General features: G+C 40.9%; 3 protein-coding genes across 11 annotated transcripts in view; 2 read left to right on the top strand and 1 right to left on the bottom strand.

Annotated features, from left to right (window-relative positions):
- luc7l (LUC7-like (S. cerevisiae)) overlaps window positions 1-13,102 on the top strand; it is a 14,007-nt gene extending 905 nt beyond the window's left edge. Inside the window, exons 2-12 of one of the 6 annotated variants that reach the window (XM_044014631.1) lie at window positions 1,838-1,932; window positions 2,059-2,157; window positions 2,573-2,683; window positions 2,805-2,948; window positions 3,039-3,215; window positions 3,349-3,437; window positions 3,530-3,559; window positions 3,652-3,813; window positions 3,962-4,115; window positions 11,990-11,998; window positions 13,093-13,102. In XM_044014631.1, coding sequence (XP_043870566.1) covers window positions 1,838-1,932; window positions 2,059-2,157; window positions 2,573-2,683; window positions 2,805-2,948; window positions 3,039-3,215; window positions 3,349-3,437; window positions 3,530-3,559; window positions 3,652-3,813; window positions 3,962-4,082 — 1,028 coding nt within the window. In that variant the 3' untranslated portion in view covers window positions 4,083-4,115; window positions 11,990-11,998; window positions 13,093-13,102. Of the gene's footprint in view, window positions 1-759; window positions 1,933-2,058; window positions 2,158-2,572; window positions 2,684-2,804; window positions 2,949-3,038; window positions 3,216-3,348; window positions 3,438-3,529; window positions 3,560-3,651; window positions 3,814-3,961; window positions 5,140-11,989; window positions 11,999-13,092 lie in introns of those variants that run through there. The other 5 variants (XM_044014633.1, XM_044014632.1, XM_044014636.1 and 2 more) reach the window with 5 other exon arrangements.
- On the bottom strand, window positions 5,192-14,954 carry LOC122759659 (epidermal growth factor receptor kinase substrate 8-like protein 1). 2 transcript variants are annotated; one of them, XM_044014624.1, is made up of 19 exons: window positions 14,837-14,954; window positions 14,064-14,123; window positions 13,825-13,983; window positions 13,481-13,630; window positions 13,289-13,371; window positions 12,180-12,292; window positions 11,827-11,882; window positions 11,592-11,721; window positions 11,403-11,491; window positions 11,233-11,307; window positions 10,294-10,442; window positions 8,307-8,451; window positions 8,010-8,062; window positions 7,800-7,908; window positions 7,048-7,173; window positions 6,769-6,919; window positions 6,215-6,380; window positions 5,964-6,096; window positions 5,192-5,474 (listed from the first exon to the last, which is right to left on the bottom strand). In XM_044014624.1, the coding sequence occupies exons 2-19, from the start codon at window positions 14,091-14,093 to the stop codon at window positions 5,388-5,390; spliced, it is 2,004 nt and encodes a 667-aa protein (XP_043870559.1). In that variant the 5' UTR covers window positions 14,094-14,123; window positions 14,837-14,954; the 3' UTR covers window positions 5,192-5,387. The 2 variants fall into 2 exon arrangements, with proteins under 2 accessions (XP_043870559.1, XP_043870561.1); XM_044014626.1 differs by lacking the exon at window positions 14,837-14,954 and having other exon boundaries at window positions 14,064-14,140.
- On the top strand, window positions 13,974-27,614 carry LOC122759660 (sodium-dependent neutral amino acid transporter B(0)AT2-like). Of its 3 annotated transcripts, none has more exons than XM_044014629.1 (12): window positions 13,974-14,002; window positions 19,357-19,576; window positions 20,120-20,277; window positions 20,763-20,883; window positions 21,047-21,216; window positions 21,652-21,762; window positions 21,861-22,102; window positions 22,978-23,161; window positions 23,238-23,439; window positions 24,297-24,456; window positions 24,537-24,699; window positions 25,096-27,614. In XM_044014629.1, exons 2-12 carry the CDS (start codon window positions 19,357-19,359, stop codon window positions 25,342-25,344), a joined length of 1,980 nt encoding a protein of 659 aa, XP_043870564.1. In that variant the 5' UTR covers window positions 13,974-14,002; the 3' UTR covers window positions 25,345-27,614. The 3 variants fall into 3 exon arrangements, with proteins under 3 accessions (XP_043870564.1, XP_043870563.1, XP_043870562.1); XM_044014628.1 differs by lacking the exon at window positions 13,974-14,002 and adding an exon at window positions 16,802-16,884; XM_044014627.1 differs by lacking the exon at window positions 13,974-14,002 and adding an exon at window positions 17,962-18,256.

Genomic DNA, 27,614 nt, shown 5'->3' with positions numbered 1-27,614 from the left:
CAGAATATATACATTATGGGCTTGATGTTTACAGCAGCACATATCTATGGGTAGCATGTTTTCTGTTGCTTGACAACAAATCGCTGAACGACAGCACATTTTCTGTATGATAAAAGAGCAGTCGCAGCAAAGAGGTGGAAATGAAGTCATAAACTCAAACTCAGATCCGTCTATGAACAATCACCCAGCAGTGTAAAAGACTCATTTAGAAGACTATGGCTGTAATTTAAAAACAATCATGCAGTGGGAAGCCCCATGTCAGTGCAACACTATATACAAAAAAATATATATATATATATGTTACTTTTTCTCCTTGTGTCATGACGATTAATAATTTGTGTGTATTGAAATTGTCTTTACAGTTAGATAAAACAATCAAAATCAGCTGAAGAACATGTAACCGCAGCTGTCGTTTAAAAGATTGGATACATTTATGCTACGTAATGTGAACGTACCCAAATTGCACTTGATTATTTACAAAAAGCTTCTCCTAAATAATTAATTAAAGTATTGGGTTTTTTTTAAATGGGTGTCAGCCATTTGGATGTAAATACTAAAAGAAAAGTCAAATTGTCGTTGGTTGATTGAAATGCAGCCCTGTGGATTCTCTTTTAACAAGTTAATCCAATCTATACAGTAAGAGTGAGTTTGTGTGGTGAGTTTGTGGTTGTCTGTGTGTTGAGATTGATATTAAATTCTTCCCATACATATGTTGCATACAAACTGAACAATTGTGGCCCCTTTATTTTATTCATTAAGGTTCAGTGTATCTTTGCCAGCCTACATCAATCTGCAAAGGAGTTGCAGAAAAGCCTCATGTTCATCGAGCCGTGAGTCACACATAATTTTTAAAGCTGTTATGATGAATATCCAAACAATTTGTTTGCCTTGCGGAAGTTAATGTAGCCTTTTTTGTAATCACTCAGATGAGTACATTTTCAGTGGCACTTGAATTATATTTTTGGAGTAGTACTGTATTATACAGTCTGAGCTAAGACGCCTGGTCGCGCTGAATTCAAACGAGCATTTTTCCATTAGACGTCTGTTGTCAGAAGGCAATTTTAGCAAACAGTCGAAAACAAAACCTTTGCACACATCATTTACACTCTGACTTGTGTATGACTCCCAACTTCTTACTACAGGTATGGGCAAGAAAACTGTTCCCATTTATACTTTTCTACAGCGGGTTTAAAATTCTGCAGCTGAGGTCTTGAAGATGCAGAAGGGTACAGTATGTGGTGCAGATCGCAGTGTGTATAAACTACATTTTTTCCTTGGTTTTCTTTTTGTATTTTTGTTGTTCAATGATGTGTATTTTTAAGGGCTTGGCTGGAACTTTTGTCTGAATTGTTTATATTTCTTGTTACAGATTTACTAGTAGGCTTTCCTGCATAGTCAATTTTTCAACTGACATGTAATTAAAAAAGAAAAAAAAACATAGTCAATTCATAGTAGTTCTGTCCAGATTAATTACCATGGACTAATATTTTTACTTTGCTTAATCCTTTGGATGCTCCATGCTAAGACTGGCTGTTGAGCCTGATGAAAGTTAAGCTGAGTGGAGAGATTCTAATATTTCCACGAGGTTTGGGTAAGCACACCAAGACGTCTAGAATGACAGTCACATGTAACTCCTACAGTGTTAACGCTTAAATAAACTCATTCCCTAGATGCACAGTTAATTCATTATGTGTTACACAAATTAAGTAAAAAAAAAAAAATGTTGAAACACTGGCAATTGGAAATATAAGAATTTAAGTAAAGCACTGGATGACCTCGCATATGCTGCCAAGTATGTAAGGTCCTTCTCACTGGTTGATTGTTTGGATTGTTTCAGGAGATGAGACGAGGCAGAGGGTCAAGTTCACTGACGAGCGGGTCTGCAAAAGTCATCTTCTCAACTGCTGTCCACATGACATCCTGTCTGGAACTGTAAGTGTGCTACACTTAAGCATAGCCAGTATATCTAATTAAATATGCTTTTCAATGTATGTGAAGTTATAAACTCTAAAACATCCCCAATTTCTATTTGTGTGTTGTTGATGTTGTGGTGTTTAGCGCATGGACCTGGGAGAGTGCACGAAGATCCATGACCTGGCTCTTCGGGCAGATTATGAAATTGCCTCCAAGGAGAGAGATCTGTTCTTTGAGCTCGATGTAAGTGATGACATGAATATGTAGGTCAAAAGAAATGGCCCTCAGTGAATCCCAGACCTGACTTAAGAAATGTACATAAAGCAACATTTCCTTATCTAGTTATTCAGGTTGTATAAGATGGCATTTCTATTGTTTGGTTAGAAGTCTGTTGAGATTGACCAAGTCCTCAAAAGCAATTGCCACAAGCAACCAAGGCTCACAGGTATAATTGTGCTGGTTTGACTTGTTCAGGGAACCCTCACCTCTCTTCTCCCTGAACAAGCTTTAACGCAGTTTACTTTCCTGGCAGCTCTTCTGTCAAAAGTTAATTAGCTGAACTGTTTGCATTTAAACGCAATCAAAGCTATTAGCACTACAAAATCACACTGCCGCTCTTGATCAATATTCTTTTGTCAAATTTTCGCGCTCTGAAAAGGCGGTCGATCACCTGGAGTCATTCATTGCCGACTGTGACCGGAGGACGGAGCTAGCCAAGAAGCGCCTTGCGGAAACCCAAGAGGAGATCAGCGCTGAGGTGGCAGCAAAGGTGAGGTCTTTGAATTTACAAAGAATACAGTCTGAATCTACTTTTTTTTTTTTTTGCAAACTCCTGTTTTTATGCAGTCAATGGCAAGATGTCAGGTTTGTCGTTGTGCGCTGTGTTATAGGCAGAGAAAGTTCATGAGCTGAACGAGGAGATAGGAAAGCTCCTGGCCAAGGCTGAGCAGCTTGGCGCTGAGGGAAACGTGGACGAGGCCCAGAAGGTTCTGCAGGAAGTAGAGAAGGTTCGCACCAGGAAGAAGGATGCAGAGGTAAGAGAGATTCCAGCTTTGTGTGGGACATTCTTTTAATGTTGATTAATTCAAATTTCTTAACTTGCGCCACTCTTTTCTATTTTGTAGGAAGAGTACAGAAACTCGATGCCGGCCTCCAGCTTCCAGCAGCAGAAGCTTCGAGTGTGCGAGGTGTGCTCCGCTTACCTGGGTCTCCATGACAACGACCGCCGCTTGGCAGACCATTTTGGTGGGAAGCTTCACCTGGGCTTCATCCAGATCAGAGAGAAACTGGACCAACTAAAGGTACATTTCAACCTCTTTCACCAACGTAAACCCAGAAATTCAACACGCAGCTGATTACTACAAAATGTCCAGGGTCTTGAAGTTTGAGTAGTGTTTTTACCTCTAATTTGTGGTTGTTGTTTTTTTTTATCAGAAAACTGTGGTTGACAAGCAGGAGAAAAGGAACCAGGAGCGCTTGAAGAGACGAGAAGAGAGGGAGAAAGAGGAAAGGATGAAGAAAAGGTGGGTACAGACATTATAATCCTGGGAGTTCATACACCGTAAATCATTTTAGATCTGTGTCTTCATTTTAATTAATGTGCTTATTATTGCAGGACCAGATCACGCAGCAGAGAGCATAGAAGGTAAGAATTGTGTATTATCTGTAATTTAAGATGAGTTCCTGTAACGACACCACTCTCTTTGAGGCCAAAGTGTAACGTGTCACTTTCGTTAGGTCCCGCTCCCGTGACCGCAGGAGGCGGCGCTCACGCTCCACGTCACGAGACAAGCGCCGTTCACACTCGCGCTCCAGGGAGAGGAAGAGGCGGCACCGGAGCCGCTCCCGTTCCCGCAGTCGAGGCCACCGTCACAGCCACGAGCACAGCTCCAGACACAAGTAAATACACGGGGACTGTTCTTGAGAATAGAGTTTCTCCCTGTTATCTCATCGCTTTCTGAACATGTAGAAGCTCCGTAGCATGTGTCTCGCAGACTACAGCATATGTAGCTCATTTTCACCTCACTGAATGTCTCCGATCTCTCAGGTCTTCCAGGGACAGAGAGCGCTCATCCAGAGACCGGTCACGGGAGCGGGACAGGAGGGACGGCATGAACGGCAGGTCAGACTCTCGACGGGGAGAGGACAGGGACATGGGTGACATGTGAAGACGCGACTCCATCCACCACTGACACACACGTCTCTCTGGTTTTTAGTAACCTAATGTTTCAGTCTTTGCCTTGAACCCCCCCCCCTTGTCCTCCCGCCTGCCTCCTTTCTTTGCTTTAACAGTTACCACAGCTGACCCAGTGTACACACACACACACACACCTGAGATATCTCGTGGCGTCACTTGTCCAGCATCCAGATTTATCGGACTGCGTTTGGACGGCGGGGTGTAGTTGTTGATCCGTAGTGGAGTGTATCGTAATACCCACACCTGTGATTTGGTGGCTGTCTGTCAAACACACCCCTGTGTCTTGTTATTACAACCATGTCCCGAGAATCTGCTGGATTAAAGCATTAGAATGGAGTTTATCCGTATTCTTTCAGTGGATGGTCTTTTGATACAGAATCTGTCTGTAACTACAGCGTGTTTCAGGGGCCTAAAGTTTCGTCCTATCTATATACTTTGTTTAAATCGCCCTTGCCCCTGCTTTGACTGCAGTCCTTGAATGTTTGTCTACATTTAGTCTCCTGTACTTTGCTGATGTTTGAGGATGTGGATTCACAATGAAGGTCTATTTTTAATTTGGTCATAGAATCATCCTTTCCATCACATTGTCCATTATTTTTATTTCAAATCGTGTTTGATTTTATGCTGCCAGTGAGTGAAGAGAAACTGTTAAGTTTGGCCAGTGCAGGTCAATGCGTTGTTTTTAATTTGTATCGGTAGCAAACGTTGAGTTCTGTTTTAAAAAAAAAGAAAAAAGATTTGTGATGATGATGATAATAAATGGAATCTTAAGCGTCAGTGTTGGCATGTGACACAGTAGTTTCAGAAGAACATTGGAAATTCAGTGCTAAAAAAAAATGTGTACACCTTGTGTCAAGTCAAAAGTAATGATTTTTTTTTGGCCCATTTTGGACAAATTCCTTTTGAGTAGATTTCTACTTGAATGCAGACAGATTTGTTTTGCTTTACCTAATGTGGAGTCATTTGTTTATGTTTAGCTGGACAGCTTTCTTTAAAATCTCAATAAAAAAAAAACTCCTACCATTTTATTTATCGGTGTTGTGGCTTTCATTCACAAGAAGGAGACGGTTTACATTCAAACAATTTAAAAATGTGCTTTTTAATGATAAAATAAGTTTGCGCAGCACCTGCTTCCGTTAAACACTCGGTGAATTTATGTTTAAATGAGTGAGAGACGCTGTTTGTATAAACAGTCTTTTGATTGCGTGTTTTTCTCTGGTGATTATAATTCTGCGATCCACGCCGGTGACGGCATCGTGACGGCGACTCCTGCGGCTCACAGCGTGCTGCTCTCCAGCTTCAGATCGACCTTCATCTTCTGTTTCTCCATGACCGCCTCCAGCTCTGTGGCCCTTCTGGCATCCTGGAGGTAAAAAAGAAGAAGCAATGAAGGACAAAAAATATATATTTTTATTTAAATTAAGTTGTGGTGCAAAGTTCAAAGGTTTTATTCTAGTTTTCTCTAAATTGTTTCTATTGGATCTACTTTTTTTTGACCCAAGTTGTGAACTGAGACTTTTTAACATTGTGTTTTATTTTAAATGGGTAAATGCAGACATTTCTGAGAGATTAAGTTTGACGAGTGAACCGCGACTTATTTATTTGCACGTGTTATTTAATAAAGCGTCGATTAAAAACCTGCAAAATCTTCACAAAACACATTATATGGGGTCATAAATAGCTGATATTAGTTCAATTAAAGGCTTATTTCTCACAGTCTTGGCGTTCATTCGATCTCCTTCCATCCTTATTGACTTAAAAACATGGATTCCTGATTCACTTGGTTTCACTTGATTTGCTCATGTTTTGTTTTCACTTCACATAAAAACCTTTCAGAGTTGCATGAATTTACCTCCAGCAGTGCTTTCTGCACGGCCAGCTGACTGTAGACTCTGGCGCCCTCGTCTGGAATCACAGCCCGCAGCTCCTCCTTGTTGAGGGAGAAGAGCTGAGCGCCTGTCAGCACTCCCAGACACGACACCGTCCTGAGGGTAAACACACACACACACGTGATTCCCTGCCACTGAACTCTCCTGTCGCTTTATACGCGACGACCTCTTTCTTACAGCGACTATAAACACTCCACTGACTGTAAACACTCACGGTTCACTGAAGCCTTTCCCTCTGAGCCACTCGGCCACTTCCTCTGGAGGAGAGTGGTAGTTCAGAGGAACGCTCGTGTCACTGGAGCGCGGGATGACCAGAGGCTTGTGTAGCGTGGTCTTTCCGTTTGTCAGCCTCTGCAGCAGCTCGTCGTTCACCAGCATGACTAAGAACAAAAAAGAATGACACGACAGTCAGGCTGTGGACAAAACATGCATGCACAAGAATTAGGCTTTACATACTTTGTCTGCCTTTGATTCCAGAGCGAGTGACTCATTAATGTGCATCTTTTTCGGAGTGTTATTCATGGCAGACTGGTAGATTTTTAGCTTTTATGTGGAGTCATTGACAGCTGAGTGAAAACCAAGAGCTGAGCAACTAAATGACAGTTGGATGTTTTTTGCCCACAATTTGGGTCTTTTATCAAGTTAAAATAGTCTGTTTACTGTAGGTCCTGTAATTCTTATTGCACTGTGTTCTGTAAAATGGGACATAAAGAGACTTCTACCTCTGCAACCAACCCCGTGTTTGTCTCTGTGCCTTTCATCTGCTACCTTTATCTGTGTCCTCTGCAGCTGGTATGTGTTGGGTGTATGCCGGTAAGCTGTGTGGACGCTGTGGGGAGTGGGTGGGGGCCTGGGGCAGAGCAGGTGGACTGGGCGGGACCGGAGTGAGAGTCTTGGCGAGGGGAGGCGCAGCAGGGACCTGCAGGAATGTGCAGCAGCAGCAGAGAGAGAGAGAGAGAGAAGAAAACAATGAAATTTACTCAGGTATGTTCAGATGAACACACATACACTCTGCTGCTTCTGTGTGTGTGGATGTTTGTAACTTACACTGGGCGGTTTGGTGGCGAGGGGGCTGTCTATGTGAGCTACAGGTTCCAGGATGTTGAAGGGGACGAAGCCGATCTGGTTGAACCGATTGCGACACTTCCACCAGCGCTTGGATGATTCGATGACCTGGAAACAAGATCACTTGTGTTTCATGTAGAAATACCATCATTCACGTGATGTCACTGCTCTGTCTACTGCATGCAGCGTCTGACAGCTGTGCAACACGATCCAGTCATTTATTTGCAAACTTTAGACTCATTTATCAGCTTCACGGCTCTGAAAAGATTCCCGAATGATAGGTCAGAGGTCAGACACAGTGTTGGCCTCCTGTGCTGCTGAGAACCATCATAAGACGAGGCCTGAGCTCACCAAGTACAGTCTACACCTCCTTAAGTCTACACAGTCTTAAGTTTGCCACTTTTTCCTCTCCGTTAGACAGAAGTCTGTGAACCGCTCCCTTTCCTGCACCAAATTCCATAGAGAACATGAATGATTTTCAACCACACGAGCACAAGAGCTGCTGCTTTTTTAAAATGGAAATGAGGGATTTCAAACATAAAATGAGAAATTAAAACTAAATAATGGAGGCAGCAGTGGATCAGCAACTACTGTGTGGGACTTTAATGTGACACAAATGTTTGATTAACAGTGAGAAAAGGATATTATAAGATATTATACACCTAAGCAGGTGTTGTTTTGTTAAACCAGTGTTTTTTAGTGAGGATGAGCATCCATGTCTCCAACATCGTTACCTCCAGAGTCTCCCCCTGCTGCACTGAAAGCTCACTGCTGTTTCTGGCGATGAAGTCGTAACTGCAGCTGTAGAGACGCTCGGGCTCCGGTGGGAATGTGCTGCTGTCTCTGGAAAAAGTAAGAAGAGAAAAACAGATGTTGGTTTCACACAGTTGAAGGTAAAAAAAAATAAAAAAAATAAATTGATTTGCTGTTTGAAGGCGACTTACGTGTCGTCCTCGATGTGGAAATCAGGAGGACCGACCGCCTGAGGAGGCTGTTGCTGCCGTGGTGGAAGAACAGGACGATTCATGAATGTACACACAAACACACATGAGCATAAACAAGGACAGAGAGAGAGAAATAAGGGGCCAACAGACGGGTCGATGGGGGTAGTTGACGATACAAAGTGTCAGGAAAGTGCAGAAGGATCTTTGAAGAAAACAACAACCATCCTACACCACCGTACACTTTTTGTGACATGTATGTGTTGTTGCATTTTTTCCACTCACGCAGGTATTTCATACCTCTTGTTTTGCTTGGAAGGCTTCGTGCCTGTGCTGTGACTCGACAGGATCTTCCCAAACCTGCCCGTCTGGCCTCAGGGCTTCCGGTTTCCAGCCGTCCAAGAACACGGGGGTGTACGGTGTGACGGGCCCTCTGAGCTGAGAGCTGCGGGAAGAACACAACACGGGGCCACTGCGTTGAGCCTTACTGCACCAAGACGAACATAACACTGGATCAACAGCTAAGATTTATGTGCCTGATAAATTTCTCAGTGTGAACACAGTAATTATATTGTGTTGGATTAAAACAGAAAGTGCAGCGTACTATTGTTTAAGTGTGTCATGAGTAGGATTTAATTATAAACAATTGAGTTCACACAATAAGCCTGTCTGTGAGAAGCACACAGGGTAAAACGAGTTCTATTCTAAATTCTATTGCTAAAACTGAACCTGTACGTTCAGCAGGACACGATTCACAATCGTATTTAAGTCACAGTCGTTCAATATGAACTGGCAATCAAGCATAGCTGCTGCTGTTTCCTTCACCACGCAGCTCCAATTAAGTTTCCTGAATGCACTCGTGACAAGTAACACTTTTTTCAAAAACCAGATCTTTAACCAGAGGTGAAAAAAGTACTGAAATATTCTCAATACTCAAGTAAAAGTACCACTATTTTTGATTAAAAAAACGTTTTCTTAAGTACAAGTAAAAGTAGTTAAAGTACTCATACAAGTCTCACAGACCCTCATCATTCACTGCCAAAGTTTTGTCTTTGTTTTCACTTAGTAACAGATGTTTTAAAATGCAGTGAAGTACAGTACAGACCAAAAAACTTTACTTTAAAAGTACACAATTACAGTAGTACGCGAGGAAATGAAATGTAGTTTGTTACTTTTCCACCTCTGTCTATAACCAAAGTAAATATAAAATAAAAGCGGCTGAGCCGAGAGAAAACTAGGTCACAGCGTAGACGTGGGACCGCCTGGAGACCACACTGTTTTTGTAATTACTCAGAAATCCACAGAAATTACTCTGACATTCTGACACCGGAACTTTAATGACAAAAAAAACCCTAAAATGAATAATTGTAAATCGAGAAATATCGTGTTTTATTCCTGTTTTGTGAAATGATCTGTCAAGGTGAAATACACGCTGGAAGGATTTGTCTCTATTTATGTCTTTGTTGTTACTTTGAGTGACATTGTAAACAAAAGGACAGATATAGGCATTAAAATGTATAAAACACCACTAATGACTAAAACTGTAGGCCGAAAAAGCTGCAAAATCTCATTGCGTTCTATGCTAGCGCCCCCTAGAGGTACAGATGCTTATTCATTTTGCACAATAGAGACGTTTTATACCCACATCTGTGACACGAGTATGAAAAATATGATATTAATTAAATGATGTCCATACAGGTCAGGGGTCTGCAACCTGTGGCTCTACAGAAGAATATTTTATTTCATTTTTTTGACTTTCAAGGTAAACACGACTTATTTAGAGATGAGGCCGAGGAATGAGAGTGTTTTTAATATTTGGGGCCGCTGAAAATATGCGTCACATCCTGTGACTGTGTCAAACGTGATATTTAAAAACCTCCCCAAACCTGACAAACTTGTGTTTGAAGTATGGAGAGCCGGTGGCACACACACTGAAATGAAGTCATGAGTGTGTACATGAGGAAATAGTCATTTTGGATCCACAGCCCTGAACATAGTTTTAATTATGTCAAAGTGAGTCACTTAAAAAAAACTATTGACATTTCATAGCTGTTTGTAGCTGAAAGATTGAGCTAAAAACAGCTATTAAACGCAACAAACTATAGTTCTTTTATAGCGATATATAAAACTTAATTTGTGTTTTTTTTATGGGTCTAGATTATTTATATTTGGGTGGCAAGGGGTTTCAAAAATGGCGGTACAAGCCACTATATCGGCAAAAAGTCCAATATTGTATAATATTTCATCTTTATCTTTCAAAAGCCTGGTGGTGATTGTCGCTACTGACCGATAATGTGTCCAGTTAGGACCCAGAGATGTCCACAGCTGCCTCTCCTCCACGCTCAGGTTGTCTTGCAGCAGAGACACAGCAGAGGTTGTCAGTGCAGGGCTGGACACTGAGGCCCCGAGCGCCGGCCCTCCTGTTGTTTTCACCATCTGTTTGCACCCAGATAAAAATAAAAAGACTTTTGTCAACGGCCACTGTTTTTGTTTTTTTTTACAGACACAGACCTGATACTCAAGGTCTCACAGGGGCTAAATCCACCTGCTGGAGCGCTGAGTGACACATTCTCACACTCTGTGAAAAGAAGTGACTCAAAGTTCCAGAAGTAGGAGGTCACGTTTCTCCTATTCAGGTACGACCAATACACACAGTTTCAAACACACCCAGTCCACCCTTTGACTCGCTTTAGTCTGATTCATACCTGAAAAAAACCTGAGGCCTTTAATGTTTTATCAAATGTCAACACAATGACACGCCTGAAATTCCAGTACTTAAATTGGGTGAGTTTTTTAAGACTAAACGATTTCATTCAGCTTTAATGCAAATGACATGTTTTCATGTAATGCAGCGACGCTGGTTTTTCGGCTGGGATTAACTATAGCTCCAGTTTGTTTCATATGTATTAAATATTAATATTTACTGTATAAATGAAACCTGGGGTTTGTTCGACCTTTGCACCAGGAAACCGCACAAACAATCAAACAAATGCTTTTGACTTTGATAGCTGCATGACTGGGCTCTACCCTGAGTAAATACTGGAAAAGTGACTCAGGCACACTGATGATTTTTCCATTATTTGGACATGAAACACGCTTATACTCAAATATCATGTATTGTATAACATCAGTTTGTCGTAGAAGACCAGGAAAAAGAAAAAAAAAGGGACAGTGACAGGTGTTGTCCCAACACGACCGCAGAGAGACAGTCACCGCTCTGACTCACCATGTCCAACGGTTTGAATACATGATGAACGAGCTCCTCCGACGAAGGATTGGCAATGGTCGATTTTAGACGCGCCTGTAACGAGATGAAAGGGGGATTTGTTTGAAAAGAAAAAAACAAGGGTGGTGCAGTGAGGCCAAAAAGAAGATGATGTGAGTGAATACACACACCAGGAGGCTGAAGCAATATTTGAATTTCTGGAAGATGTCAATAAATTCCTCCTCTGGTGGTGGACGAGCCTTGATAGTGAGTAAATCCTCTGTTTCAGGGAAGACACGCATAGAATAGTAAATGAGAAAATGAGTGAGCGGCGATAAAAGCTAAGTTTTAACTTGATATGCACTGGATCACTCTTTTACCTTCAGCACTTGGCTTTTTACTTTTCTTCTTCTTCTTCTTCCTCTGGTTCAGCACCGTCGCTGCCTCTGCGGTCTGCTGGAGCTTGGCCATGAAGCTCTCGATGTCATCAAAACAGTGGTTGAGGATCCCCTGCAGAGAGACAGAGAGAGGGAGGGAGAAGAAAAAGAGAACCGCTTTGTTGTTATATATAATCCTGTAATCATTATGAAATACAAAGCACGCGAGGAGACGTACCACTTCTCTCTCCGCTCGCAGGAAGGAGACATCGGGCCCGCCGTTGATGGCGTTTGCTGCCGGGGAAGAAGAGAGCAGAGGATTCCTCAGCTGATCCATTTTCATTCATGCCTCTGGTGTTTGCATTTGAAATTCCTGTCCCCTTTTTCTCCCCTGAAACACCCTCCTCCTCGTCCTCCTCCTCCTCCTCCTCCTCCCACAAACATAGACAAAGCAATCTCTGTGCTCGTCCGGATCCTTTTCCTCTCACTTCACATCTTTCCTTTCCCTTCACCTTGTCATCACGTTAAAACATTTTATTGTGGCACACAGTTTAAGGGTGAAATGAAGTCTTTTATTTTTTGTTGACTCACCTCTGGGTCCAGGGTAAGGTGGAGGGTTTGCTGGTGGGGGGTTAGGGGCATGTGCGATGGGGTGACTTGGGATTCCATAAGGGTCCATCATCTCCCCTCTACTGCGAGGAAGCCTGAAGGATGAAGAGGAGAGGTCTTTAAAACACACAACGCTGCATCCTTCATCACACCAAACACCCTGCAGTGAACCTGACTTTCACAAACACTGACTGTCAGACAGGCTCGTCCTCATTCTGAGAGTCACTAATGGAGTCAAAATGGCTGCAACGGAGAGGACAACCTTTGATCAGTGACTCCAGCCAAGACAACGGAAGATCCTCTGTTGAAAACAGACAGTGTGATGTCTGTGAAATTCAAACCCCTGCCCTTCCCTCCCTCCCTCCCTCCCTCCGGAGCCCTTATTCCACTTAAGTACAGTAAACAGAAGGAAAAAGTGCTGACTCGTGCCTCCGCTTTAGATTTCACACAACACTGTGCTTCGGTTAAAAAAAAGAATAAGAAAGCCAACTCATTGTGAGGCAAAAGACAAGGACTTTAAAACATACGTCTCTTTGTCTTTGCACAAACACTAAAGTCACTAAAGTCACTAAAGCAAACGCCTCAAACTCAAACTGTTCCTGTTCAGTCACAGAATCTGCATGGAACATACACAGCTGTCTGTCCGTCTGTCTTACCACACACACACACACACACACGTATGTCCTTCAAATAGTCTCCAGGTAACACAGGTGTATTCCGTTCAGGCTCCGAGCCGCTGCTCTGACACCATCGTCCTCCACCTGTTCTCTCTCTCTCTGTGTGTGAGTGTGTGTTTGCTCTTGTTATCTCTGTCACACCTTGTTAAGTTATGTATAAACCAGAAATACAAGTCTCCCTCCCTCTCTCCCTCGCTCTCTCTCTCTCCCTCTCTCAGCTGTCTCTCTCCTGCCCTCTGTCACACACACAGGTGACAGAATGAAACATAATGGAAGAGGTGAAAAGAAACAGAAACAAAAGGAAAGAAAGGCAAAGAGGGAGATCCAGCTGCTCCTTTTCCTTCAACGCACACTTCTCAAAAGACTGGATTTCATTTCAAAATATCAAACCAGTGCTTTGTGGTGGTTGTGTACCTGGAGGCATCAGACGGCTTTGAAGTGTCACGGTTGGACCGACCGGAAACTGTGCGAGCGACGTCATCGCGGATTTCCTCCGCCTGTGTGTGTGTGAGTGAGAGATGTGGCATCACTTGTGAAACCTGAACCACACATGCACAGATTCACGATGACGCAGCAGAAGCAGGAAAGACCGGGGAACTCGCTCACCATCACAACCTCGCAGCTGAAGAAGTGAATGTCCGGCTTCTTCTGCTCCTCACTCTTGCAGATCAGCATGAGCAGGGACGGGAAGTGCTTCACCGTGTTGATCGCGTCACACCGCAGGATGGATTCCAGGGAGTAGGTCTCCAGCTCGTCCTGCAGGCCAAGAGCAAATCAAACATGGAACATGATTGCTGCAGTATGAATTGATCGCTTCCTCCCACAGTCCAAAAATATGGAGATTAGACAAAATTGGACACTCTGAATTGACCATAGGTGTGAGTGTGAGAGTGTGTGACCCTGTGATGGACTAGCAGTAGAAGATCGTCATCAGCATCATCAGTTCTCACCTGGCTCTGTACGTCTCGCAGCTTAATGGCCTCGGCCCCGACATCCAGGAACATCTGTTGACTCCACAGCTTCTTGCTTTCGGCCAAAAAGGAGAGACGCGCCCGGGCGTCCTCCACGCCCTGCACGTCCCCGTCCTGGAGCGAGAACGTCATCAGGTGCTGCAAGAGAGGAGAGCAGGTACATGAGTGTGTGTGTGTGTGTGTGTGAAAATAAAATTGGTGCAGGTGATGAGACTCACATTGACGAGATATCGCGAGAGGTTCGTCATCCTTTCCTCCTCTTGCGTCGTGAGTAACAGCTGTAGAGAAGAGATCAGGAAAAATATGTTGTTGGTGCAGCAGCCAGTGATGACTGTGTGAGGGAAACAGGAAGTTTAATCCCAACATAATCTCTCTCTCTGCCTCTGTCTTTGTGATTAGCATTTCATTAGACAGCAACACTCTCATTCAAGGTTTCCCCAGTCTGTGTGTGGTGTGTGTGTGTGTGTGTGTGTGTGTGTGTGGTTTCTGCTGATGACTGTGTGAGTGAAACCAGTCTGACGACAGTGCTGTGACCTCACCAATCAAACCGCTCTGTTCCTCAATGACCATCAACACTGGAATCCTTGGTATTGACAGAGACTGAGCGTCGAGCGGTTTCACCCCAAAAACACAAAAACATTCAAAAATATATATACATTTTAAATGTTAAAAGATAATATATATATACACGTGTATATACAGACTGTATATATACAGAGAGAGAGAGAGAGAGGCCAATTTGAATGCAATTTGAAATTATGATAAAACATAAAAAAATAAAAAATCTTTATAAAATCCTTAAATAGTGACATGAATTCCTACCTCAGCACTACTTTCAAAAAAGAAGCAGCTTTGTGACAATTAATTGCTGCACATCACTGTGTTGACATCATTACACACGCACACAAAAAGCACACACAACACAACATCGTCAGAGTATTACCCGTATTTAAGTGAAATGAAAAAAAGTCTTATGTTAGTGTCATCTTACCGAGGTCGACGGGCTTCCCCTGCTTTATTCCTGATGTTAACAGCTGTGTGTGTGTGTGTGTGTGTTTACACTGAAAAGAGTTTCTGTGCCTCAGTGCCTCTGCAGAGGTTGCCTCACACTGAACTGGAGCTTTCACACGACACACACACTTGTGTCTCCTAGTGAAGCCCCGCCCATGATACAACACCCCACCTTAGAGATAAAATATTGACTCACTCCCCCTTCCTGTACACCTGCACTATACATACTAACACACAACTGCTTTAGTATGTGCGGGACTCTGAGTCTGTGTCTGTGTGTAAAAATGTTGCAGGCTCATAAATACGAAATATAAAAAAATGCACAGTATGTGTGAAGAAAAAAGGGTGGTTGTTACGATCTAAAGTTAAAACCTTAACCGGTGAAGGCAAATCTGAGTTGATTTCTCAAACCAGTTGATGTGCCGTGGCCCTACACTCACTTTAAAGTTATAGTTAAACGTTTAATACATTTAATTAAATATATATATTTAATTATATCCAAGCTCGTCTAGTGTTTTACTTACAATTGTCTACGTGTTATTTTCAAATGTATTTTGTTTTTGTTATTTATAGATTCATTTTGCATCTTGATCATACTCTTTTTTGTGAACTCTAGACTTTTAAATCATGATTGTCAAGATATCATTTTAATTTCAAATTGAAAGAGTGATTTAAAGACTATTATTTCTGTCAGGGGAACTTAGAGTAAAAGTGCTCAGTCAACTCTTCCAACAATTCCATGATGCAGTTGTTTAGCCAGTCATCTGTGAACTATTTCACATACAATTCAAATGAATTAAAAAGACGCAATTACGTTATGTTCATAAAGTGAATAGGCAGATTGTTACTGAGTCAAAAGCAGCTTAGACTTTGGAATTTTTGCTCCAAACCGCAATAGAGTTTTTACAATGAATAGAAAATGAATCAGTTTTTCTTCCTGTCAAAACTTCATAAATAAAAAAAATAAATAAATGAGTCCTTTATCAGTCCCGCAGGGGTAATTCCTTCTCTACATTCAACCCAACCCACCCATACTAGAATTTTTGGAGCAGCAGCCACTGATGTGACCAATGCCAAATGTTCACAAAACAACACACACAGTAAAAGAGCAAAGTTTTCATCCTAAATTGTAGTTTTAATTTTAAAGTTTTGGGCCACTTGAAATCATCTGGTGGGCCTCATGTGGCCCATGAGCCTTGAGTTTGAGACCTCTACTTTATTTAATTTATTGTTCATTTACTGGATGAGTTCTGAGTGAAAACCACAAATGCTGAGATTTACAATCACTACAACTGTTTCCTGTCACCAGTGTTGTAAATGTAACTAAGTACAAATACTTTGTTACTGTATTTTTCACATATCTGTACTTTGTTATTTATATTTCTAGCAACTCATACTTTTACTCCACTACATTTCCTCTAACTATCTTTGTACCTAAATAAATCAGAAGAAGAGCTGGTATTATGGTCTGTATTTATGTAGAGCTTTTCTAGTCTTGATGACCTTGGGGTTAAGTGTATTTGCTCAAGGACACACACATATAGACTAGCAGAGGCGGAAAATTTAACCCACAACCTTTTATGTGAAAGACAACTCACCCCTGGCACCACTTAAGTACAGTAAATGTCATATACTTTAAGACTTTTACTTAAGTAATATTATAAATAAGTGACTTTAAACTTCTACCAAAGTCATTTTCTGGTAACATACTTGTACTTTGACTCAAGTATCACCTCTGAGGCTTTGAGGTTCTTATAACATCACATTCACCCGGTTCAGGTGTAGGGGGTGGGTCGTGCAGACACAGCGTGTCCGTGGGGGTTTCACATTTCAAAACAGTCCCTGAATAATTGCAAGTGTTCATGTCTCCATGTTGTCCACCAATGGAGGAGAAAGGCGGAGTCAGGTGAAGTTTGTAACAACCCCCAAAAACATCCCACTTGACTTTGGTGGTAGTATAAGGACGCGGGGACACGCGGCGTGGACACTTTTCTAAAGCAACAACCTCCACTGTTTTCACACAAGAAGGTATTTTTAAGTCATTAATTAATGAATGAATGCGGGTGGGTGTTTTTTTTTTATTTTGCTGTGTAGTTTTTTCACTGTGGTGTTAAGTTCCAGCACAGTGTGTGATTTATTTGCCAACAAAACAGGCATACGTGGCAGTGTATGCGTGTGTCCACAGAAATGTCACAGCCACGAGACAAACACTCAAATCGGATTACATGGTATGAAGTCGTTTGCATAATCTGAATATGTTGCTGTGCTGTGGTATTTAAAGATGTTGTTTGATGACAGATTCAGACTTTTGCATCAGTTTAAGATTAATGTTTTTAATTAACTCATATAGCCACGTGTGGACACGTGTGAAATAATCATTCGCTGTAAATAGAGGTTTTTAAAAAGAAAAAAAACAAAGTGAGATTAATAATGTGTTAAATTGCCACGTGTTACATTCACGAGCCATTGTTTACTCCACTCACTGTGGCCACATGAAGGATTGCAAACTATAAAAAAAAAATACTGCCGCGAAAACCCAAATGAAAGTTAACTGCGAGTTTAAATGGCTCGTCACGACCACGCGTGACGGAAAAATAAAATCTAAACAATATTAGGCACGACCTGATGCTGCGTTCACTGCCCTTTCGTGCGTCCGTACATGCCAGAGAGCGCACTACAAACTGTCAGCGGCTGTCACTATAACAACAAAGTTGTTACAACCAATTAAACGCTATTGTATTTATGACTGTATATATATTGGGGTTATACACTGTTGTCTGAATGAATGTGTCACAGGGAGTCATAGATGTGGAGCGTTTCCTTATCTTATTTTTAAGTCGTATTCTAACATTTTTTAGTACCTTTTTTCTGTACAATTGTTGAGATTGTTATTGCATTTATATTATATAAATATATAATTATATTATTTTCTTTATTTGCATATTTTTTGTTATGTGCCCGATATCGTGATCAATTCAGTCCAGCCAGGTGTAACAGATGAGACGATGCACTGTTACTGAAGACGACGGGATGCAGCTCCGCCGCCTCCGCTTGTTTTTTATTTACGGTCATTGAACGCAGCATCACATTGCATCACGCGGAAGAGACCAGCCCGTTTGTTGTACGCTTACGAGGAGGCGCGCGATTCGCTTGAGGACTCAGAAAACCGCCGTGTTCACCGCTTGTCTGCCCTTGTCTCGCCGACTATTGTACACCTCAGTGCTGTAGTCGGTGTGTTTTGCATGTTGTGTTCGTTTTAATGTAAAGAAAGCGAAGAAAAACGTGTGTCTGTACAAGCTGCGGCTCCACGTGCTCATCGGAACCTACAACCGTTACCACCACAGACGTTTTCTGCGTTTTCTGACGTTTCTCTTTGTTTACGGCATCTCCCGGTGTTCAGGTGGGTTGTGTTAGTTAGCAGTGTACTGTGTGTATCTCAAGCAACAAGCTAAGTGAGTGGAACCATCTTTATATTTGTGTTTCAAGGTGAATTACATGTGTAACTGATGAGCTGGTGGTATTGCCGCTGGTTTATTAGTAGAGCCTGGCTAAAGCTACGGTAAACTCCCACTTCCATTTAAGCTTCTGTAGTTTCACGTTTTCATGCGGGCTTTCTGTCACTGTCCTTGTTTTATTAACCTGTACAGAGCCAGTGCTAATGTTGGCAGTGATGTCTGTGCTTTTCCTCTAAAACACTGGTTCTCAAACCTACCAGATACCACCAGATGAACCTCACCTAACATTGGTGGTACAGGTACCACAGTTTGAGAACCACCACACGAAAACATGGAAATGTCTGTCGTTGGAAAGTAATTTAATTACATATTTTGCATGCAATTAAATTACCCCCACCCAATGTGAGATTACAACACAATACATGGTGTAACTGAAAACTCATCTTTACACAATTGTTGTATTGTTCTTGTATAAGATATACATTCACCAGGCACTTTTTTAGGTACAGAGTGGCCCAATTGGCACCTAGTGTCGTCCTCTACATACCTGGGTTTGTAAACGAGTGTTTATATTCCTTATAATCATTCCAAACCAGTTTGGCCATTCTCCACTGACCCAATTACAAGGCGTTGATCACTCAGAGAACTGCCACTCACCAGATGGTTTCCATTCTTTGTAAACCATAGAGATGGTTGTGCGTGAAAATTCTCAGCATTTTAGAAATATGTTTATAAAGTATGAAAAATACTCAGACCAGCTTGCCTGGCACCAACAACCATGGCACATCCAAGGTTACATAAATCACCTTTCATAGTGGCAACCCTTCATTAAGAACAGCTGAAAGTACACTGGTAACTTAAACATTTAAACAAATTTAAACATACAGCACATGCATCTCTTTAAAGTATCCTTGCATTGCAACACCAAAACAACTGTTCATCTACATGAAAGCCCTAAGGAAAATCATCAGTAACTTTTGCCCTTTCTTAACCTTTTGATTTCCTTATTTTCCTTTGGGATTAACAAATTATCTATCACTCTTAGATGGAGAAACAGCCACTTCCAACTGAGGATGGCATGACAGAGACCACGCTGTCGGAGCTCAACGGCTACGTCGGCGAGGAGCACCAGGAATCCTCATCCGAGCCTCCTGCCAGAGCAGGGTGGAACAGCAAAGTGGAGTACTTTTTGGCTCAGGTGGGGTTCAGTGTCGGGCTCGGCAACGTCTGGAGGTTTCCGTATCTGTGCCATCAGAATGGAGGAGGTTAGTACCTATTGCATAGTAACGGTAATCTGTGTTATGTGATATTAGTAACATCTCATGGTGGGACTGCAGACTGTAGCTAATGGAGGACTGATTTGCTCACCTCTCACATTTTCCAGGTGTGTCAAGGAACTATGCTTCTCTTCTCATAACAGAAAAGATGCCATTCATCTTTGTTTGTGTAGTGAGCTTTAGCTTTAAAATTCTTCCTGCCCTGCTCTTGCTGGTTTGTTTGTTCAGGCTGCTGTCGAAACATGATAGCCCAAGATGGCGGCCCTTGCCTTAAGTACATATGTCAGGTTAATTCAAAGGCTACAGAAATCAAACTCTTTTAAAGTGATTATACACACATGCTTTTGAGTAGTATGTTCATTTTGACCAATAAATCCACCTAAATGTTACACACTGGACCTTTTTATTATTCTCGATCATGCACACCATGTCTAGGGAGTCGCTATGAAAATGGTCAAATATACTTCGTCCACCAGGTTATTAACCTGGGTTCATTTGCTAACTGATCGCTTGGTCACCTGCTCTCCTCAGGTGCTTTCCTCCTCCTCTACGTGCTGCTGATGATGGTTGTGGGTATTCCCTTGTTCTTCCTGGAGCTGGCAGCTGGGCAGGCCATCCGACAGGGCAGCATCGGCGTGTGGAAGTACATCTCACCAAGGCTCGCAGGGATTGGCTACTCCAGCTGTGTGGTAAGATGATAATTAGCTGTCAAATTGACCCAGAAATGTATGCACAGTACTAGTGGTATACAGTAGAGTGATCATCCAGTTAGGTATGAATGCAATAAATCATCATGCATTTGGCACTCTTTAAATAAGTTTGAACAAATGTCCTAGTAGTTACTTAAACAAAGTAAGTCATTTTACATGAGATTTGCGCACAGCCGCAGGTGTGCGCAGTGTGACAGCCTCCGTTGTTGCTTAATTTCATGCCAGTGACAGTACACACTTAATTCTTAGTTGCACTTAACAGGATATGAGACATTGTCTCTTTTTTATGGTTTTATTGTATGGCTTGTTTATTTGTTTTACTTTCTACAGCACTTTGTTTCAGCTGTTGTTGTTTTTACGTGCTTTATAAATAAAGTTTGATACATGTAATATTTTATTCCAAGAATTCTGTATTTCCAAACGTACTTTATGAAACTGATCATCTTGTTCTCAAATGTCTTCAGGTGTGTTTCTTTGTGGCTCTCTACTACAACGTGATCCTCGCATGGAGTCTTTTCTATCTTGGGAACTCATTTCAGTTCCCGTTACCTTGGAATCAGTGTCCTAAAGAGAGGAATGTAACAGGTGAACACTGAACACAAAAATTATTAAAACCTCATGAGCTGTTGTGTTATATGTGTGTGTGTGTGTGTGTGTATATATATATATATATATATATATATAACTAATTTAGATTAGTAATCGATGTATTTTATATTATTTTTTAATGTTTTTACTGCAATTAAAGAATGTGAGAAGAGCTCCCCCACTTCGTATTTCTGGTACCGGAAAGCTTTGGATATCACAGACTCAATTGATGACACGGGCTCCTTCAACCCATACATCACCTGCTGCCTTCTGGCAGCCTGGACCATTGTGTGTCTGGGAATGTTCAAGGGTATCAAGACCTCTGTCAAGGTAACTATGAGATGTTTTGGCCACTGGCTGTCTGTTTTACTGTTATAACACAAAATCTATTCTGATGGTTTCCATTTGCTGGGTAACAGATGTGTTTTTAAAGAGAAAAGTGGTGGTGGTTTGAATGCGGGGATGGTGGCGTTAGATGCCAAAATTACAAAATGAATCCAGTTCCGGCTGACATCAGGCATTTCACACAATTACTGACTTAAGCACTTAGCTTCTCAATTACAAAGGCCATATGTTGAGTGTGTAACGAGCAGTGGGCTTAAATGGGATTAGATGAATCCTCAATCCTCCATGTGGGGAAAATGGGTTGTTGAGGAGCACAATTAGCAGCAATTAGACATTTTACACAATTGTATGAAATGTGAATGTATTACTTGGTACCGGGTTTACTTTACCTGTCATGTAATAATTTTTGTCTTTTTTAAGGTGATGTATTTCTCCTCCATCTTCCCCTATGTGGTGCTCTTCTGCTTCCTTGTCCGAGGACTCATGCTGGATGGAGCCTTAGATGGAGTCACCTACATGTTCTATCCTAAGGTATTTTGCACATTAACTGTCTGGTTCAATGTGGAGAGGTTCAGACTAATGTCCCTATTTTCCTCATTTTTTCTTTCTCTCTATACATCTTTTTTTAGCTGGAAATTTGGGGTAACATTCAGGTCTGGCGCCAGGCGGCCACACAGGTTTTCTTTGCCCTGGGTCTTGGCTTTGGGTCTATTATTGCCTACTCCTCGTACAATCCAAGGAATAACAACTGTCACCGTGACGCTTTCACCGTCTCCACTATAAACTTCCTCACGTCTGTGTTGGCAACTCTGGTGGTGTTTGCTGTTCTTGGCTTTCGTGCAAAAGTCAAGGTCATGGATTGCGTTGTCAGGTAGGGTTGTGTGTTTCATGTGTCACGAATCCTTCCAACAAAGAAGCTGTGCTTTCAGACTTTTGGAACACCGTGTTATTTGAAGTGTATTATATCCTATGGGTATCCTATGGGTTTACCTAGGGGTAAACAATTGTTTTGAAATAGTGGAATAATACAAATCGTATAGTCATATTTATTTTAAATATTGTGTGATAAAAATCCAGGTCGATTACGATGATCACGCCAGGGATATTTACGCGATCATACAAGGATCTTGGAACACAGAGCATTTCAGCTGCTTTTTTCCATTTCTATGTTTAAACACACAGTATATACAGAGCCTATAAGAATTTGCATTAAGAAAAATTGCATTATAGAGTGTCTTGTATCCTTTTTTTCCCATTCTTTGCTTGTTTTTCTGCACAAAAACAAAAAGAAAAAACATCTATTTTCTGACTTCTGCACAATTATTGCTATGTTATATCACTACTAAAAATGCGATATAAAATTAATCATAACTTTGACTGATTATGTGACCTATAAACACATACCTCCAGGATGTTATTAAAAGGAGTATATTTTCCACTGCAAGTTATCAGAGGTACGCCTGCGGCACAGGATCTTTTTTGCATCTATTTTGCTTTGTATCTCAGTAAAATGTTGAGCTAATCTCTAGATTTTTCAGGTTTCAATACAGATGCTCTAAAACTAGCAGTATTAAAAATAATTGTGATAAACATCAAAATCGGAGAATACAGTATGAGAAAATACGTCGTGAAAATGTTTTTTTGCCATGTCGCTCAACCCCATCCACAGTGTAACACACTGAATACTCAGCTGTAAAATCGCAGTTAGATTTATTTTCAGCCTCATTTATAATTCTTTGCTCTCAGTAATGTGAAGAAGCTGTCGGAGCAGATTGGCAGCGGTCATGTGAACGGAAGATGGATGCCAACCTTCAACTACTCTGCTTCCAGTTCTGTGGACCTCGAACAGTACAGAGCCTGGTTTAAAGAGCATGGGAATAAAATCCCTGGCAATTTAACGGACTGTGATCTGGAAAAAGAGATGCAGAAGGTAACTTTTAACCCCTTATTATTTTTGTACTGTTATTGTACTAAAAACTAAAGCCATCACTCTTGCTGGTTTTCAGGGTGTGGAGGGCACCGGTCTGGCTTTTATTGCCTTCACAGAAGCCATGTCACAGCTGCCCGGCAGCCCATTCTGGTCAGCGCTCTTCTTCCTCATGTTGCTCAACCTGGGACTCAGCACCATGTTTGGCACGATGGAGGGCATCCTCGCCCCCCTCACCGACCGCTTCAGGACTCTGGCCAACAACAAGACCAAACTCACAAGTACACATTTTCTACCTCTACTTTTGGATTATATGTATATACATATATATATGTATATACATATATATATGTATATATATATATATATATATATATATATATATGTGTATATGTATGTATGTGTGTATATATATATATATATGTATGTATGTATGTATGTATGTATGTATATATATATATATATGTGTATGTATATATATATGTATGTATGTATATATATATATTCCTATATATGTATATATATATTCCTATGTATGTATATGTATGTATGTGTGTATATATATATGAATGTGTGTATTTATATATGTATGTGTATATATATGTATGTATGTGTATATATGTATGTATGTGTGTGTATATATATGTATGTATGTATGTGTATATATGTATGTATGTGTATATGTATATATGTATGTGTGTATATATATATATATGTGTGTATACACACATATATATATACACATATATATGTGTGTGTGTATATATATATATATACACATATATATGTGTGTATATGTGTATATATATATATATATATGTATATATATATATATATATGTATATATTATATGTCTATAAAGAGATATGGATATATCTCTTTATATCCAGTTTTAGGGGTCAGTCGTTTTGTACTGAAAGCTTAAACCCAGAAATGATAGAAGAAGCTGAAACACAGAAGAACAAGACAACGTAACAAAAACATGTCGAATTTATTCAGGCATGGGAGGCAGATTTACCTTAAGGATTGGATATTTCCGAGTTCAGGGATGGTACATTCCAACATTAGATACTGATGCTTTCAAGCAGAGGGGAACAAACTTCATTTTTGATTGTTTGTCGTCTCTCTTTTCCCACAGTTTTCACCTGCGTCATTGGCTTTGTGATTGGCCTGCTCTTCACCCAGCACTGTGGGAACTACTTTGTGACAATGTTCGATGATTACTCTGCCACGCTGCCACTCATCATCGTGGTGGTGTTTGAGACCTTCAGTGTGTCTTGGCTGTACGGAGCAGACAGGTGAGGTGTATATTTTTCAGCCCGTGGACGACCAAACTCCCACTCCAGACTCTGAACCTTCGCCGTTCTGTTCCTTAAAGGTTCCTCGATGACATTGAAGAAATGCTGGGATGGCGTCCCAGTGTGATTTACAAATACCTGTGGAAATACATTTGCCTGCTTGCCATGCTGGGGCTGCTGGGAGCTACTGGAATTCGGATGATCATCACACCACCAACTTATATGGCATGGAACCAGGAGGAAGTACGTATTATCATGTTAACACTTGGTAAACAGTGGCTAAGTTTTTCAGCCATTTAAAAACATGGAACTGTTTATTCTGGATAACCTGTTTTGTGCGATGGTTGGCGACTTAATAAAACAATATTTCAAAGTGTGAAACATGTTTTTACACAGTTTAAAACAAATTAACATTCAGGATAAAAAAGTCTCCCGAGCGTGAGATAAATTAGCAAACTGTGAAACTTTTCACAGCCTGGGAAAAGTGTCCCAAAGAGTCCCAAAACAAATTTAAAAAAAGCCACAGTTCCTGAAGTTAGTATTCTGTGTTCATGAGCGGACGCCTCATGTGAGTGATTGTAATATATTTACTTAAATGCAAACCTGTTAAATAAATGCTTTTGTTATCATGTTCCTCAGGCCTCTGAGAAGCACCTGGATTACCCAGGCTGGGCCCTGGCTGTCCTGGCTGCGCTCATCATATTTGCCATGATGCCCATCCCCGTGGCTCTGATCCACGCCCTCTTGCAGGAAAGGTCAACACGATCGTCTAGAGAGGCACAGACGGGTCAGTACAGCATCGTCAGCACCAACGACAATTGCGAAACTCCAATGACCGACATGACGCCACTGGACCAAAGGAACGGGACGTCCGCTCCCTGTTCCTAAACGCTGAACTTCCTAACTTGATGATACAAAGGACCTGCAGTAGTCAGTTTTCAGTGGGCCACTTGTAAGGACCGTTTAATGTGACCGCTCTTTAGTGCAGCCATGGTACAGGGAGTGGAACCAAATATTCTTTATTTTAATATTTAAAACCTCTTTTAATACTTCTATGAAGCCCACCCATATTCAGAGCATTTTTTTTCATTATTTTATTGACTCTCTTCAAACTGGTTTGTCACGGTTTCCCTAATGTGGAACACAAACGACTACAACTGTAGTTTGTTTACTTTTTTACAGCATTCTACTCAACATCACCTCACACTGCTGTTTACTTCTGCTTGGAGATGGAAAATGGAACTGAAAGATTCCAGTCCCTGAGGTGTAAAATTGATATTGTGATGCCAATTGCAAAAAAAAGGTCGGTTTTTATATTCTCTGACACATCATTTTTTTGTGTAAGTGTTTGTTCTTTTTATCTAAAATAACCTTAAATGTGATTCACTTGAATTGGTAGACGTTACTGTTGAATGTAACCAAACCAAACGCAAGTCACAACAACACAAATGTGAGCCTGGACCTTAAAGCGGGACAACACAAGGTCACTTACGTGTGAGTAAGACGGTGAACCCTGGCGCTACACAGACGTCCTTGTTCAACACTACACCTACACACACAACAGAAAAATCTCTTTATGCTAAACACACGTGTTGTACGATCCTCTCACTTATTTTATTTAAGCATTAAGAACAACAGGTCTTAATGCTAATACAACACCAAGAGACTGTTACACCAAAAACACATAAATGCATTCAGGATGACAAGTCTATGTTCAGATTACCAGGCTGAAGTGGCTCTAAATCCAAAAGTTCAGAACTATGTGGTTTCTAGATTAGATCTGATATGTGGCCATGCGACATGAAAGTCATAGCAGTGTCCATCAGGCCTTTTGCCTGTACACGTGCACCAAGTGTCGTCGTTTGACGCTCAGCGCATGGTGTCATTGACCCGCACCAAAGACGTGCAAGTGTTTTATTCTCGGGGCTAAATCTTGGCTTAGGCATCTGAGATTTCCTGATGTCGATTCATTGAATTTTGGTTGTTGATCACGCATGTATTAGATTATAGGCGTGTTGTTTGAGAGGACAGAAGAACACTGGTACTCCACCAGGTTCGGACAAAAATCCAGAAATGATTGTCAGTTAACGGGGTAAAATTTAAACAAAATTATTATTATTATTATTATTATTATTATCGTTACTGTTGCTTTAAAAATACAGTGTAAACATCTTTAAAAAAAATTGTTGGTTAATGTGTAAATATAAGTGATCATATGTACAAACTGAGAAGTGATTGGTCTCCTGTTTCTTCTAAGATCCGGGGTTAACTATTTACGGGCGCCCATTGAATGCAACATGTAGATTATTGACACAGTGAGGATGTTACCCTTTTCCCCCTCACAACATCTCACAATGGTTGGCTGATGTAAAATACTTAAATACAGAAGAGCTGATTTGTCTGAAGTTAAATTATACTCCTCTGAACATAGCCCACAGTGGCAGCTGTCAGATATAGTGTTCTACATGTTTATGAGTGCCGCGTTACTGTGCTACTTACGTGATTATTAAATATAAACTCAGCTTCTTCTATGACAGTAAACTGAGTGTGGACAAAATCAAAGTTGGTGCTTTTTATCAGGAGAGGTTACAATTTAAAGGGAATTCTCGCTCGTGTGCCATTTCTGTGATGTCACAACACACCAGCACTTAAGTGTTAACTTAACTGTTATCATTATATTGTTATATTGTTTCTCTGGGTTGTTTTTTTTGCCAAATGTGTTTTGTGACCTGTGACGCCATGGTACAAACACTGAGGGGACAATAATAACATTTTTACTAAGTATGTATATAGCACTTTCAATTTCTTCAAGAATAAATGTTTTAGAAAGTGAATCTTTTCCCTTAAGATGTGAATCAAATTGTCTTTGATACATATGTGTATATCATACACATGATATCTTGGGGGAGATGTATGTTTTACTTTGGGCTTGAAAGGAAACTCAAGTGCATGTTTATTCCCTAAAGGCCTCACACCAGAGATTTATTTTTCATCATTGTTTCAATCATTGTTTTCTCGTATTTTCTCTTTAGTGTTTTTTTAAAATGTTGGTATTATGGAGTGCCTTCAAACAGAACAAAGTGTTAAACGTCTGTACAAAAAGATTAAATTTTACTGTGTATATATATTGTCTTTTTAATTAAAATATTTGAGCATGA

The sequence above is a fragment of the Solea senegalensis genome, linkage group LG18 (genome assembly GCF_019176455.1).
Source record: "Solea senegalensis isolate Sse05_10M linkage group LG18, IFAPA_SoseM_1, whole genome shotgun sequence".
NCBI lineage: Eukaryota > Metazoa > Chordata > Actinopteri > Pleuronectiformes > Soleidae > Solea > Solea senegalensis.
Note: the sequence above shows the minus strand (reverse complement) of the source record. Positions and strands in the feature narration are given on the sequence as shown.